At 37.2% G+C, this 15,369-nt stretch overlaps 1 protein-coding gene across 2 annotated transcripts in view; it reads right to left on the bottom strand.

Moving 5' to 3' along the window:
- Window positions 1-15,369, bottom strand: part of RALGAPB (Ral GTPase activating protein non-catalytic subunit beta) — a 67,452-nt gene that overhangs the window by 22,449 nt on the left and 29,634 nt on the right. For both annotated transcript variants that reach the window (XM_087720292.1, XM_087720293.1), the window contains 7 exons: window positions 14,808-15,009; window positions 11,670-11,837; window positions 8,084-8,198; window positions 7,285-7,432; window positions 6,667-6,731; window positions 6,413-6,545; window positions 51-184 (listed from right to left, as the gene is read on the bottom strand). In XM_087720292.1, coding sequence (XP_087576418.1) covers window positions 51-184; window positions 6,413-6,545; window positions 6,667-6,731; window positions 7,285-7,432; window positions 8,084-8,198; window positions 11,670-11,837; window positions 14,808-15,009 — 965 coding nt within the window. The remainder of the gene's footprint in view (window positions 1-50; window positions 185-6,412; window positions 6,546-6,666; window positions 6,732-7,284; window positions 7,433-8,083; window positions 8,199-11,669; window positions 11,838-14,807; window positions 15,010-15,369) is intronic.

The raw sequence follows: 15,369 nt of genomic DNA, 5'->3' as shown, positions 1-15,369 counted from the left end.
AATCCTCCAGCCTAACACAAATGATTCTCAGAAGATTCCCTAAAGCTCACCTTTGCCAGACCAGAGAGTAGCTCTAATGCAGCTAGTGAAATGCTCATTTCCTGTCTCCACTGTGCGTTGAGCCTCTGTGTTACCAAATGAATGCTGCGGATCAGGAGGCCAGCTGCAGTATCTGTATGAAGAGCTAGGATATAAACCCCAATACCGCACACCACAGGGAGGGAAAACAACTAAGCATTAGTGACAATTAGCAAAGCAGTCCATCAGACACAAGCTAAAGCAGCCACAATACATACAGAAAACAAAGTACACACTCCTCTGGAAAGTGAAACATTCAACAGGCAGTAACTTAGACTCTGAATGTTAATTATGGTAGCTAAGTACTAATCTAAAACATTGGTCGATGCTGCTAATGATACATTTGGCTAACCTTAAATTTCTGTGTGTTCCCAGGCCTTCCATCATATTTTTGTGATAAATTTTGAAATGCCTTTTTAGCAGGAACTAAATCTTGAGTAAAATAAATGTAACATTATTATGTAGCTAACAATATCCTATGTTTATTGTTCTATATCTAAATATTATCTTTTTCCAGAAATGGAAAATTCTCTGCATTTGAGAAGTTCAGAATAACAAGTTAAAAAAACCTCACCTTTCCCCAACCAATGTTTTCTGTTGCAAAGTCTGTTTTTTTAGTTGGCAATATTATTGTTCTGATAAAAACAGAAAACTTTTCCATGCCTGAGGCTTACTACTTTCACAATGCAATATTTTAGAAGTCTATTACCTTACTGAAAGCATAAACTACTCCTAAAGCACAAAGTAAAAAATAACCTGGAACTAGATGTTTTTTCACAAAATATAACCAAAATACTAGTTTCTCCTCGTCTACCATGAATGAGCATTTTGGAAGCAATCTTAGGGTTAATACATGGCAAAGCATACCAATTGGCTTAATACCTCTTAGAATCTATTTTTGATATTTTTGCCAGGTTTTTTTTCTGCTTTTACAAATATATTTGTTGCACTCACATACATTAGAAATCAATTCACGGTCACTAATGGACTTTTGTCTCTGTACTTTGAACTTACATTAATCAAAAATTCAATAACATATGGACATTTTGTATCAGCTTTAATACCATCATTGAGATTGATCCTTTTATACAAAAAAGATGGAACATAGACCAAATGATTCAGATTAGAATGGTCTTTAGATATACGGCACTTTCTACAATTCCCAAATAATATGCTGAAGGTTAAGTTAGGAAATGATGCACCTATAAATATGTTGCTAATGCATAATTAGAGTCAGTTTACATTCCAATTCCAGAGAAGGGCCAAACAATGTTCAAACTACTGCACCATTGCACATGTTAGTAAAGTTATGCTCAAAATCCTACAAGCTAGGCTCCAGCAGTATGTGGATCGTGAATTACCAGAAGTACAGGCAGGATTTCAAAGAGGCAGAGGAACTGGAGATCAAATTGCCAACATTTGCTGGATCATGGAGAAAGTTAGGGGGTTCCAGAAAAACATCTACTTCTGCTTCATTGACTATGCCAAAGCCTTTAATTGTGTGGCTCACAACAAACTGTGGCAAGTTTTTTAAGAAATGGGAGTACCAGACCATCTTATTTGTCTCTTAAGAAACCTATATGCAAGTCAAGAAGCAACAGTGATAACTGGACACGGAACCACTGATTGGTTCAAAATTGGGAAAGGAATCCGGCAAGGCTGTATACTGTCGCCCTGCCTATTCAACTTATATGCAGAGCACATCATAAGAAAGGTGGGGCTAGATGAATCAAAAGTTGGAATGAAGATTGCCGGGAGAAATATCAACAACCTCAGATATGCAGATGATACCACTCTAATGGCAAAAAGTGAAGAAGAACTAAAGAGCCTTTTGATGCGGTGAAGAAGAAGAGTGCAAAAGTTGACTTGAAACTCAATATTAAGAAAACTAAGATCGTGGCATCCGGCCCTCTCAATTCCTGGCAAATCGACGGGGAAGAAATGGAGGTAGTAACAGATTTTATTTTCCTGGGCTCCAAGATCACTAAAGATGGGGACTCCAGCCAAGAAACACTTGCTCCTGGGGAGGATAGCTATGGCAAATCAAGACAACATATTAAAAAACTGACAACAAAAGTGCGTATAGTCAAGGCTATGTTTTTTCCAGTGGCAATGTATGGCTGTGAAAGTTGGACCATAAGAAAGGCTGAGCGCCAACGAATTGAGACCTTTGAACTATGGTGATGGAGAAGACTCCTGCGAGTCACTTGGACTTCAAGGTGATCAAATTGGTCAGTCCTAGAGGAGATTGATCCTGACTGCTCTTTAGAAGGCCAGATCCTGAAGATGAAACTCAAATACTTTGGCCACCTAATGAGAAAGAAGGACTCACTGGAGAAGAGCTTAATACTGAGAAAGATTGAGGGCAAAAGAAGAAGGGAATGACAGAGAAGGAGGTGGCTGGATGGAATCACTGAAGAAGTAGGTGTGAGCTTAAATGGACTCCAAAGGATGATAGGACAGGAAGGCCTGGAGGAATATTGTCCATGGGGTCACGATGGGTTGTACACGACTTCGCAACTAACAACAACAATGAGTTCATCTGGTTTGACCCACCTAATAGTGAGTAATAATTTTTATTCCAACTGGAAGTAAGTCTTTAACTGGAAAATCACACTGTGTGGCCTATTCCTTGTTATTTCATGTATATTAAACAAGGATCAGGCTAAGGAATTGATTAAACAACACCTCCTGGATCTAGTATTGAAGTTTAATCTTCTGTCCTACTTTGATAGGAGAATCACTGCATCTTATCTTTCTACACTCGTCTACCCTACATATATAATTGGGTTTTCACAAGGGTATGTTTCAATGCCCTGCCCTCTACATTCCTAGAAGGGAAATACTACAATATTCCTTTAATTTGCCACCTTGATGTTTGTGAGAAACTATGGAGAAACTATGATAGGTACATTATTACATTGCCATTTTTATTTGGGTTTACATTTAAAAAATGATGGTTTCTTTTCTAACAATGACTCCAGGGCAGTCAGACAATTGCTTAGCTTTTGTACTAGCTGACAAAAATGTCCAGGTCACCAATAATATCACTTTGCCACTTAGCTTCAAGAAGCATCCTAGAGCTCAACTTCCAGTCACATAATTCTGGCTTGTTCTTTATTCCCCCCCCCCCCCCCGCTACATTTCTTTCTTAATGCTGGGTTTTGATCATAACAGAATTCTGCCAATTAAGTTGGGAAATAAAATTCTGCAACCTCATGTCCAACCAATAATATCCATTATGTAGTGACAAAGTGAGTCTCATTTAAGTACATTACATAAGCCCTCACTCAAAAATCACTAATTAAACAAGACTGATTAATACTATAAGAAGCTGAAAAGTTAATTTCGCTTAACTTAGCTACCCTGAGGCTATGAAATGCGCTTTTTACTCTGGAAATACATCATGACTACTAATTTTAGGGAGGAAAGGCAAGAGATAGAAGGTAGAGTCTATAGGGAAGACTTCTAAATGATTATTCTTGTACATGTTGCATTTATTACGGCTTTATGCTGCTTTTTATTATTATTCGCAGAATAGTTTTAGTCACTGATGTGAGCCATCTTAAACAAGATAAAAAGTTGCCTCAAGCATGACAAGAACACTACATATGTATGAAGAAAATTAAGAATTTTAAGTTCAAGAGTGTTTCACAATCTTTTAGGTATTACAAGTCTTGCTATCATATGGTTTTTGTAAAAAAAATCTTTCGCTTTGATCACTGGGCATTAATCTGAATCAAGGTTCTCTACAGAATGACATGTTCTAATAAAAAACCCTACTACTGGCATAGTTAACATTATGTGACTCCTCTGATATCTTGGCAGGGTCCTGGTTCCACTTTTCCCAACAGTACCTATTACTTTTGCTTCCTTATAGAGCAAAGTATATTTAAAAGCAGTTGAGACTGAAATATAATTTAAAACTTATGCTCAAGAGATATTTATATTTTCAGACAATTCCAGATTGAAAATTGCATATAAATTATTGGATTGGGTCTTTGAAAAAGAACCACTTTATTTTAAACTACTGAGTTGTTGAAAGAAGAGTGGCCTACAAATTGCTAAATGTAGCACATACACTAATAGAATCATTGTTAGGTGGACCAGGTGGCTCTCAAGAAAACCCAGCATGTCCAATAGGCGCTTTATGCCATTTTCTGCCTGAAAACAACAAAACAACTTTTTCAAATCACGGTCACATGATCACAGGACGCTGCAACTAGTTGTAAATGTGAGCCTGCTATCAACTGCCTGAAATGCAATTATGGGATTGTGTGTGTGTGTGTGTGTGTGTGTATGTGTGTGCAGTTGTAATTTCAAGGGTAGGTCAGCTTTTTAAGTATCTGTTGTAACTTCAAAGAATTGCTAAGCTCTGAGAACTACCTGTAATGGAAAGAATATTATTCCATATAGTTAAGATTTCATACTGACTTTATATATAATGTTTTTAATTCTCCTTTTTCTCTTCAGTTATTTTTGTCCTCTGTATTCATATGTTAAAGTAATGAAAAATTATTTTAAAAGGTATAATGCAATAACATATTGCATTCCTCCATTAAAACACAGAACACTAGTCTACCTCAGTGAAATAATTAATTGTCTGACAACTCATGTAGTAAGAGTAACTTATCTGATGCTTTCCCTAAAAGTGATGGTTTTACATCATCATTAGTGGTAGAAAGCAGGGGTGAAATGCTCTGAAGTCTACCGGTTCACTTCACTACTGGTTTGCTTCGTGCGCACCAAATGCGTACTTTGCACCACTGCACACCGCAGGCGCTACTACGCAGCGCTGAAAAAGGAGGATTAAGAAGCTTTTTGCAAAGGTAAATAGAACAGTGAGGGGGGGAACAGCTGTGCTGCACAATTTAGTTTTGCTATAAAGCAGGATTTCCTGCTTTCTAGTGAATATAAAACACGCGGCATAGCTTATTGTTGCACAGCTGATCATCGGAACTATCAGTTCGGCCGAAAGGATAGCATTTTTTACTATTGGTTCAGGCGAACTGGTCCGAACCAATAGCATTTTACCCCTGGTAGAAAGGGATTCAGATGGATAATTAGATATGCAAAGAGTTGCTTGTCTGGTGAATTTATTACAAGTGCCTTCTGGGTTCTTAGGAAGGATGACTGGGACCTCTAACTTTATCAAAGAAGCTGATCTTCAACTGGTATTGGTTTATCAGATTCAGAAATCTGTAAACTCAGATAACAATAGCTTCTTAATGCATATGAAAACAAGCTTTTCTAGTCACAAGAGTCATTCCGACTTTTAGTTGCCACAGAAAAGTATGCCAGAATGTTCTAAATGAGGCAAATATGTACTACTCTGCCAGGTCTTGAAGTGAGTTCTACAATGGTCTATGTAGTAGAATGTAGTAGAAACACATATAACATACATATCTGTGCACATACAATGTTTTATATACATCTGATTAATATTGATTAATGAATCTTGGGTTTTTCCGACTAGTTCAAGAACAGTATACATTTAGTGCAATAAATACAAACAGAGGGGGTCAAAAAACTGAAATCAAAGCAAAGATTTGGAAATTGCAACATCTAGTGAAGTTATTTACATTTTTCCTACAATTACATCGACATTAGACTATTCCAACACAATACATGGGGCCACAAAAACTAGACTGAATATTATACACATTTAGTAGCATTCTGAAGGCTGTAAATAATGATCAGAATGAAATCAATATTTCAGAATGAAAAAGTAACAATACTGAAAGAGTGGGTGGGTGAGAAGCAGCAAAAATGAAATAGATAGAAAAACTATTCTAAAACTAAAAACCTCCAAAACCACATCGCAGGGTTGATGTGGGGAAAAATAGGAGGCAGAATCCCTTGAGTTATACAAAATAAAGGCAGAATATAAATCTGCAAAGGTGCATATTTATATTCTGCACAAAAAAGCAAAAACACCAATTGTTACCCAATACCTTTTCCCCTCTGTCCCTTATAATGACAATTATTTATTTATTAGCATCATTTATATCTATATTTGTCCTCTTCCAAGACTCAGGATGCTTACAGAGTCATAAACTAAAATACATATCCTAAAAAGTTATCTGTGTAAACACAAAACAAAATAAACTAAACCAGATCGTCTTGAAAAGCAATCATTGCCCCCTCCATCACCCAAATACTTGCTGGAACAGAACAGAACTGCTGAATTTTGCTAGTTCACAAAATATATGTGTTTTATCTTTTTTTTTTCAATTAAAAAGTATAAATTATTTAAAACCTTGCAGATGCCCTTTAAATAAAATGGAATTCCTAGGCTAGGGTTTTTTGCAAGGATTAAGGTAGCCAATCTTACCATAATCTCTCAGCAGAGCTTGTGCGGGTCTCTCACTGTCAGGAGTTGTTGGCTCTGTGCTTCCTCCACTTGCCGTGCTAATCCCACTGTTAGTGCGACTGTGACTTTTCAGGACAAGATTCTCACCACCATTCTGTTAATTCAGAAAGCAGGCTTTGATGAGGCGGCTATTCTCAGAAAACTTTTGTGTGGTTATTGGATAATTTGCTTTGACTCACCAAAGCATCTCTTCTTAAAAATGAGAGAAATCTTACCGTTTCCATCTGGCAACCAATGGCTTCTAAAAGTGCCGAATCTTGCACAATGTTAAGCATTGCACCTGTAGAAGAAGATTTAAGATATGACAATATTTTTTCAGTTAACTTCAATGTCTGTGTGACCTTATTTCTAATGATATTTGTTTTCACTGCCATTTTGTGAAAATCTATGCAACAAATAATTCAATTTTTTTTTTGCATGGGAAAGCATCGCTCCCAATTTTTTAAAATTAGACATTTCTTTTCAGATTCACATTTACCAACATCAGACCATACAAATCTATAGAACTATGCTTACCACCATAGTAATATGTATCAATCACGTATAAACTCATTTTTTTTCTTTCTACTTGAACATAATTTCATTTTTAATTTCCGTAATCAATAGGATCAAATTGAAGTTATCAGAACATTACAAATATCATAAAAACACATTCACAAATTTTTAAAGAACAGTTATTTATCACTCTAGCTCCTAAAACTGGACACCAATGAAACAAAAAAGTTAACTCTTTATAATCTTCAGTAACTGGAATCTGCTCTTATGATCACTCAGATAACATGCACAAACTTTTCCCCAAAGCACCCATCTCATGGATCAAGTAGAAAAGCAACCTAATATCATCTGTGTGTTGTTGGGGTCTGTTTCTGTCTGTAGGGCTCCAATCAATATGTTCACAAGCCTCAGTTTCAAAGAAAGAAAGGTGACTGGTTTATCATAGGATGAACTTTCATCATTGCTGAATTTTCCTTCCAGAACAATCTGAAAAACATATTTGAATATAATCCTTATTCCCTTTCATGTGTTTAGCAACTATCTAATAACTTTCCCAATATATTATACTCCTACTCTGAATTAAATGCAAGAAAGAAATATTGCTCAACAGAGCTATTAAATGAACTATAAGCTGTAAAACAGATACTAACTAGCAATTTTTAAAAAGTCAGTCTATGCAAATTAAAGAAATATAATTAAAGTTCCAGTTATATTCAGAAACTTGTATTTATAGAACCGAGAATCGTAAGTATGAAACTCCAAAAGAATGGAGTGGTAAGAAGACCCCAAAAGAAGATGACAATAATCTTTCTGTATAGTAAAGGTGGGTCTGACAGTTACTTAACTATCACATTATATTACCAGCTCAAGATGCAAAATATGTATATGATCCTGTCTATTTGAAATTACAATGTGGTATATGAATGTCCAAAGTCCTAAAGTATTTTATCTTAATGAGGTATTACTTGATACAAGAATATTTATAATAAAACCACACATTCTCATTCATTTTGTGAATTTATTTCTTTTCTATGTAATAACGGCATTTTTAGCACTTGGAAGCATCCTACACTACTTACTATCTTGGCTATGTTTAGATTAAAATTATTTTTTAAAAAAATCTCTAAAATCCATTACCTCTGATTTGATTGTTCCAAAATGATGAGGAAGAGGCAACAAGGACAGTAAAATATTGATAGAGGCCCTTCTTAGTTCTGTGGGATTCACATATGTTTTAAATTTTGAGAGCTCCCTGGATAAAACAACAACAAAATGATACGTTCTTATGAAACCTATCACTTCTATTTAAAAGCAAAAATATCCTATTTAAATGTGCAAGTGTAGCATTTAATGTTTGCTCAAAATTCACCCAATGTCATTTTAATGGGAAAATTGTATGCAGAAAATATTGGAATTCTCATTCAGCTTGAATACAGGTGATTTCATATCATGTATACCTGATGTTAAGGACAAGATGTTTAACTCTGTTGAAATACTCAGTGTTCTACCTCAGAAGATGTCAATATTTTAGATGGGTGGACTGCACAAGATTTTTTGGAGAACAAAGCATCTTAGTCAAATATAAGTTAGTACATTGTAAGCAGAAGATCCAAGTTTCAATCTTTGTAGGACTGATAGTTGTCATAGGTTAGTGTTCATAGCACTGGGATAGATGAACCAACCCTTATTCTATGCTTCTATATATGATATAAAGGTAACTTTACTCTTAAAATGATTAGAGTGATTTTTAAATCTTTATAACATAGATAAAGAAGCCATATAAGACAATCCTTTCTTTAATAAATCTGCTTTAAAATCAATGAAACTATGTTTGACAGTTGTAGCTAATGTAATAATAAAATACACATTTCTCAAAAATGAGTTATTTACTTGGCCTATCAATAGTAAATAACTCAATAATAATTAACACAAATAGAAAAATATTATCTAGTGCTCCCAACTCTATCGATTTCTCTTATTCATTTTTAATGGGACCAAAATGCATAACATAAAATAGCATATCTTTTACTAAACATTAATATAACATGTATGCTACAAGACCTTCAGACATAACAAACCATATCCATAATCTTTCCCTTCTCTTTTGCCCTTTGATTTGTATTTCTGGGTTAATATAGGTAGTCCTTGACTTACGGCCATAATTGAGCCTAAAATTTCTGTTGCTAAGTGGAACATTTGTTAAGTGAAGTTTGCCCCGTTTTACAACCTTTATCACAATTGTTAAGTGAATCATTGCAGTTGTTAAGTTAGTAACATGGGTGTTAAGTAAATCTGGTTTTCCCATTGACTGGTCAAAAGGATGCAAAAGGAGATTACATGACCCTAGGACAGTGATGGCTAACTTTTTTTCCCCTCGGGTGCCGAAAGCACGCGTGCTGTTGTGCGTGCTTGTGTGCCCACACCCATAATGCAATGCTTCTCCCACATGCCCCATCCCCTGCACATCCGTGTGACACCCCCCGCTCTCACCATCCCCCCGCGCATGCGTGCATGACCCACACTCCTGTGCTTGCCTTGCAGATGCGTGTGCAACATGCCCCCCTTTTGGCTTCAGATCCCAAAACAGCGCTGGGGAGGAGGGAAAGCCTCACATTTCAAAACAGCGTTGGGGGGGGGAACCTCCTTCTCAGCGCTGTTTTGCGATGGGAGGCTTCTAAAAACAGCACTGTTCTGCGGACGGAGGACTTTCCCTTTCTCTGTGCTGTTTTGCGATGGGAGGCTTCTAAAAACAGCGCTGTTCTGCGGAGTGAGGATTTTCCCCTTCTCAGCGCTGTTTTGCAATGGGAGGCTTCTAAAAACAGCGCTGTTCTGCGGGGGGAGGACTTTCCCCTTCTCAGTGCTGTTTGGGATGGGAGGCTTCTAAAAACAGCGCTGTTCTGCGGAGGGAGGACTTTCCCTTTCTCAGCGCTGTTTTGCAATGGGAGAATTCTCAAAACGGGATGCTCCCATTTCTTTGTTCCCCTCAAACCGTCTCTTTCTCTCTATTCTCTCCCCCCCCCCCCCATGGCTCAGCATGAAAAACTGGGAGGAACCATGCAGAGGAAAAGGAGGAAGAAGGGAGATGCTCCCTCTAAATACCGATCCCCTCTGCCTTTTTGGGGAAAGGAGGTGATCCCAGGAGGGGAAAGGAAGGGGAGTCCTTGGTGAAGCTCTACCCCCTATTCCCCCCATTCCAGTTAAGCCAGCCTTTCTAACTTCATTTGGGATCTTCTAACATAGGATCTTCCTTTACTCTCCTCGCCCCCTTTGCTGGCACTTTTGGAACTTCTCTTTGTTGGGCAGGCGATTGGGGGTGGGGGACACATGAGAACCTAACGCCCCCCTTCCCAAGCCAAGAAAAACATAGAGGAGGAAAAGTAGCAGACTGACCAGCTAAGAGCCGGGTGCTTTCATGCTTTCCATGTGCAAACCCTGCAACCCACAGCCCACGCAAATTGATGTTCTCTACCATCCCCATCCCCACAACTCTGCTGTTTTATTGAACCTTCCTTCTTGTCCCCCCTCCACCCTACCACCAAGTCCAAGCCCAAGCCCCCAAATCCTTTTCTTAAAAGCCCGCTGGGGCTCAGTATCTTCTCTGTTGCATTTCTCTTTATCTGTTTCTCTTTCTCCCTCTCTCTTTCTCCATTTCCCTCGTTCCTTCCTCCTCCTTTTCCTTGCGTGGTTCCTCCCAGTTCTTCACACTGAGCCATTGGGGGGGGGGGCGCACAGAGAGAGAGAGACAGATTGGGGAACCTTGGCCAAGCGTGCCAGGGAGCAAAGAGACCGGGGTGTCCCTTTTCACAGCCACAGGAACTGCAGATGTTTCGGGGTGTCTTTTTATTTGCTCACCCTTGGAAAGTTCTCCCTTTTCTCCTCCTTTCCTGCCTGGCTTTGCAGGCTGTGAAGAAGGAGCGTCGAGCCCTGTATTTTTGGGGAGGAGATGATTGAGGGAGGGGGGAGAGAGGGGGAGGGAGGAAGGCATTTTGGCAAAAATCTTTTATGCCACTCTCCTTTTGTTGGATTTATATTAATTGTCATTTCTCATCCTCTAAAGAATTCCTTCCTTCCACCCCCTCAGGAGAAACGGCTGTGGAGAATCAGGGGTGGCCAAGAGTAGGAGATGAAAAGTCCTACATGCCATCCTGAAGTCTCCGGAGGGAGAAAAACAGCCAAACATGCAAACCGGACGTTTGTTCCTGAACTTCCGGTTTGTGCGTTGGGTTGTTTTTCACCCTCCAGAGGCTTCAGGAAAGTCTCCAGAGGACGAAAAACAGCTAAAAATGAAAGCCAAAATCAGCTGGCCAGCGCGCACATGCACACTGGAGCTGACAGGGCAATGTCTCGCGTGCCCGAAGAAATGGCTCCGCGTGCCAGCTGTGGCACGAGTGCCATAGGTTCACCATCACGGCCCTAGGACATTGCAACCATCATAAATATGAATCAGTTACCAAGCATCTGAATTTCATTCAGATGATGGAGGGGTTGCTGCAATAGACGTAAGTGTGAAAAATGGCCGTAAGTCACTTTTTTCACTGTAATTTTGAACGATCGCTAAATGAACTGTTGGACCTGTATGCTTTAGAATACAGAACAGCATTCCTCAACCAGATACTTTCCAAATCTGCAGTTTGTAGAATTCCTTGACGACATGGTAATCCCACTAATGTGGTTCTGAAAATATTCAGCAGTTTAAAAACTAATATGAATGTTATCAATTTACCTGTCAGGTAAGATAGTTTCAAGTGCTGAAATGAAGTAAGGAACCAAGACATCAATCCCCTTCAAGTCACAGCAGAACAAGGCAGGGGAGTTTAAGATGACACTAGCCAGAACTGGGTGGCAAACAGAATCAGCTATCTGCAGTCCCTGAATTAAAAGCATGTAAAACCTGGCAGAAAAAGAAAAACGTAAACAGTTATAGGAAAGTAATACTAGCAAATCAAGATTATTTTAGATGGTCAACAGCAAAGAGAAATTTGGCATGTAATAGTGAGGCATCATGAACATCTAAAGCATCTGCTACATTTTTCTGTTTCAAATGAAATGTTGAAAATTAACATGCTTGGTTCAGTCTTCCAGATGTTTTAATCAGTTATGCTGAATTAAAATATCAGTTATTTATTGCATTTATTTATTTTCCCTTCCATTCAATCGTGTGCTATTCTCAGTGACTTGCCTGCAGCTTTCTTGGCAAGATTTTTCAGAAATGGTTTGCCATTCCCTCCTTCTTAGGGTTCTGATACTCGCCCAAGTTCGCCTGGATGGCTTCGTGCCTATGGCAAGTCAAGAACTCATGGTCTCCAGGTTTCTAGCCTGGGGCCTAAGCCACTACACTGAATTGTTTCTTATATTTATATACCACTTTTATTTATATCCCATCTTTATTCTGAGAGCTCAAGATAAGTTAAATCTCCCTATCTACATAATAACTATGAGGGATTGGACTGAGAATGACTGACCAAATCATCCAGTAAGCTGCCTAGTAGAGTGGGGATTTGCACCTGAGATTTCCTTCTTCTAGCTAAAAATCTAACCACCAGGGCTACCCTACAGTTACTATGCTGGGATGGCATGGAAATCTTTCAAACACGAGTAAATTACAATTGAAACCCAAAAGAGTATGTCTATTTAGCACATCATGACCTATTTTTAGAATACTAAAAATAAAAAGTAAGCGTAGGTTCATCTGAGCTGAAGTCATTTACTGATCACCAATATGAAGGAGTAATTTAAAATACTATATTTTCTCTACTACAAAAGGACTATTTGATTCAGGGACTGACTACTTACACTTCTGTCCCTCCCTGTAAAAAAATAAAACTCTCCACATTAAGCTATGTGCAGAATTACATAACAGAAATAAAGCAAAAGCACCATTACAATTTGAACCCCATGAGAGCTTTTCCTCTCTCTTAGAAGTTACATATATTATGTTACCTGTTTCTCACCTATAATAATCAATGATGCCAATTGTATAAACATGCCAGTAGTCACAATATGCTACCATGCATTACAAAAGGAGAATGGGAAAAATGAGTATTCATTTGCTTTCATAGCCACAACCATGTCATTTGAAACATGTATTCTGGATTAACAGTTTCACATTTCAAATAAACTTTCTTTCTTATAAATGTTATTAGAAGAGTTTCTGCCAAACAAGTGAAGAATTGCTACTTGCCTCGAAGCACCTTTTAAGTAATGGCAAAAGTTATTTGCAAGTTTGTATGGCAGGATAAAAAAATAAGATTTAAATATAAATTGTGCAAGATGCTAAAGAAAGAGGTGGGCTAGGATTATCTGATTTAATACTGTATTTTGCTGCCTATTGTATGGATGACTTTGAAATGTGGGAGGTAATTGGAGTTGGAATGACATGATTTGACATATGGGTGGCACAGCCATTTCTGGTATGATAAAGTTAAGGTTAATATAGATTTTAAAAATCATTGTGTTACGTGAGTCATATATAAGGGTTTGGAAGAGGTATAAAGCAAGACTGTCCAAAAATTCACACAAGAAGTTGTGTTTTTTTTTAAAAAAAAGAGAAAGGATAGTTACACAAACCTAGTTGTCCTATGCTGGTTTATTAACTTTTCTTCAAGGAAAACCTAAATTAAAAACAAGGGAAAAATTGGAAACAGGAGGTCACACTTGTCAATGGTTTGCTTATGCTCAATTGACAGCAAGATTTAAATTGGGCAAGAATTATGATTTTATAAATGAGTAAACTGATTTTGAATTGGGTTTGTGTTCTAATGATGAGCATGTTATTGATAAGATGTATATACCTTTATTGAAATTGAATATGGAAGATGTTAAAGATTGTATGATTAAGTGGGTCAAAAATTTCTGCATGCAATCTAATGCTTATTCAATTTACATTGAATTTTAATGTGAAAGAATTTTTCTAAGATGATGTACTTTTGGTGCTTAACTTCTGATAAATGGTAAAATATGTATAAAGTAGTGTCAAATATATGTCGGAAATGTAATAAATGTGAAAATACTTTTCATTATTTTTGGTGGACATATAAGAAAACTAAGAAATATTGGGATCAGATATGTACTTCAATTCAGAGAACCCTTAAAATGAATTTATAATTGAAACCAGGGTTTTCCTTTCAGGCCTTGATGGATAAATAGATTGAAAGAAATCTTGTTTCTGTATATGCCAACAGTAAGGAGATTTCCTATACAAAAGTGGAAGGACTTACAAATTCCTACAACAAAAGAATGAAGAGTGAATTTCATGGAAATGGCTGAGATGGCAAAATTATGGACATTTTGCTTGATACTAAAAGAAATGAAACTTTAATTTTGGAGTTTGACAATTAGAATTGTTTATGGTTAAATAAATAGTATTGTTAATTTTAGAGCAAGAGATTAATATAGTTTACATTTGCATTGGTATCAAAAAAATTGGATATAATTCTTTTTCTAATTCTTTTCTTTTTCTTTTCTGCACTTCTATTTTTGTTCTCAAGCTTTCCTTTTTCTAATCCTTTCTTTTCCTTACATTGCATCTTATGTTGCAGTCTAATAAAGTTTTATGGGAAAAAGAGAAAAGAAAAGAATTGCTGCTTTCCTTATTGTTGTCATTATTACACCCTCTTCATATGAACGTTTTCCTAAAGTGGTGTGAAAAGCATGTAATGAGGAAAACTGTATTTTATTTGCTTAAAAAAGGTGAAATCCTTTTTTTACGTACCCAAATTGATAGGACGCACCTTAATTTAAAATTACTTAATTTAAAATCCAATCTCTCAAGTGCCCAAACATTAAGAAGCTGAAAAACCCCTTCATATGTAGCAAAGGTATATAACAGTATATTTGAACAATTCAAAATGTAAATCAGTACCGAGATAAGTAGGCGGGTAGTATATCTTCTCCGGTTTTCTTGCTACAAAATATTCTACAGAGTGTTCCACATGCCTCTGCTCTGCCAGATTCATAGTTGTCAGAAAATTCCCCTGCATCAAACATAGGATTGGAAGCCACAGTCTCTGTAGACATTTGTGAACCTTTCCTGCGAAACTCCATATTTGCTTGTGTTGCTATAGCTAAAACAAAAACAAGAAGCACAGAGTTTCATTACATTTGCAAACATATCCAATAGGCTCATGGGATCCTGGACACAAAGATCATGTCAAATTTAGTAATCATAAAAAACATTAGTTTATTGCATTTACGTTAATGCCTCTGTTTATAAAGCATTTAGGGACTATGACTTTTTAAAAGAAAACTATTTCCTTTTCATCTTCGCACATAAGTAAATCATCTCCTCCTTCAGCAATCCATGCTACCCAAGCGCAGAAGCCTCTGCTCCATTCACATTCTCAGCCAGATGCATCAACAAAAGCCCTGAATCTTGTTTTACAGCAATGTCATTAATTTTCCTTACTCACTATACTCAAAAACCT

This window comes from Thamnophis sirtalis, unplaced genomic scaffold (assembly GCF_051295495.1).
Source record: "Thamnophis sirtalis isolate CommonGarterSnake01/CBP01778 unplaced genomic scaffold, rThaSir2_p1.2 scaffold_7, whole genome shotgun sequence".
Classification (NCBI taxonomy): domain Eukaryota; kingdom Metazoa; phylum Chordata; class Lepidosauria; order Squamata; family Natricidae; genus Thamnophis; species Thamnophis sirtalis.
This window is presented reverse-complemented; position numbering and strand designations above follow the sequence as displayed.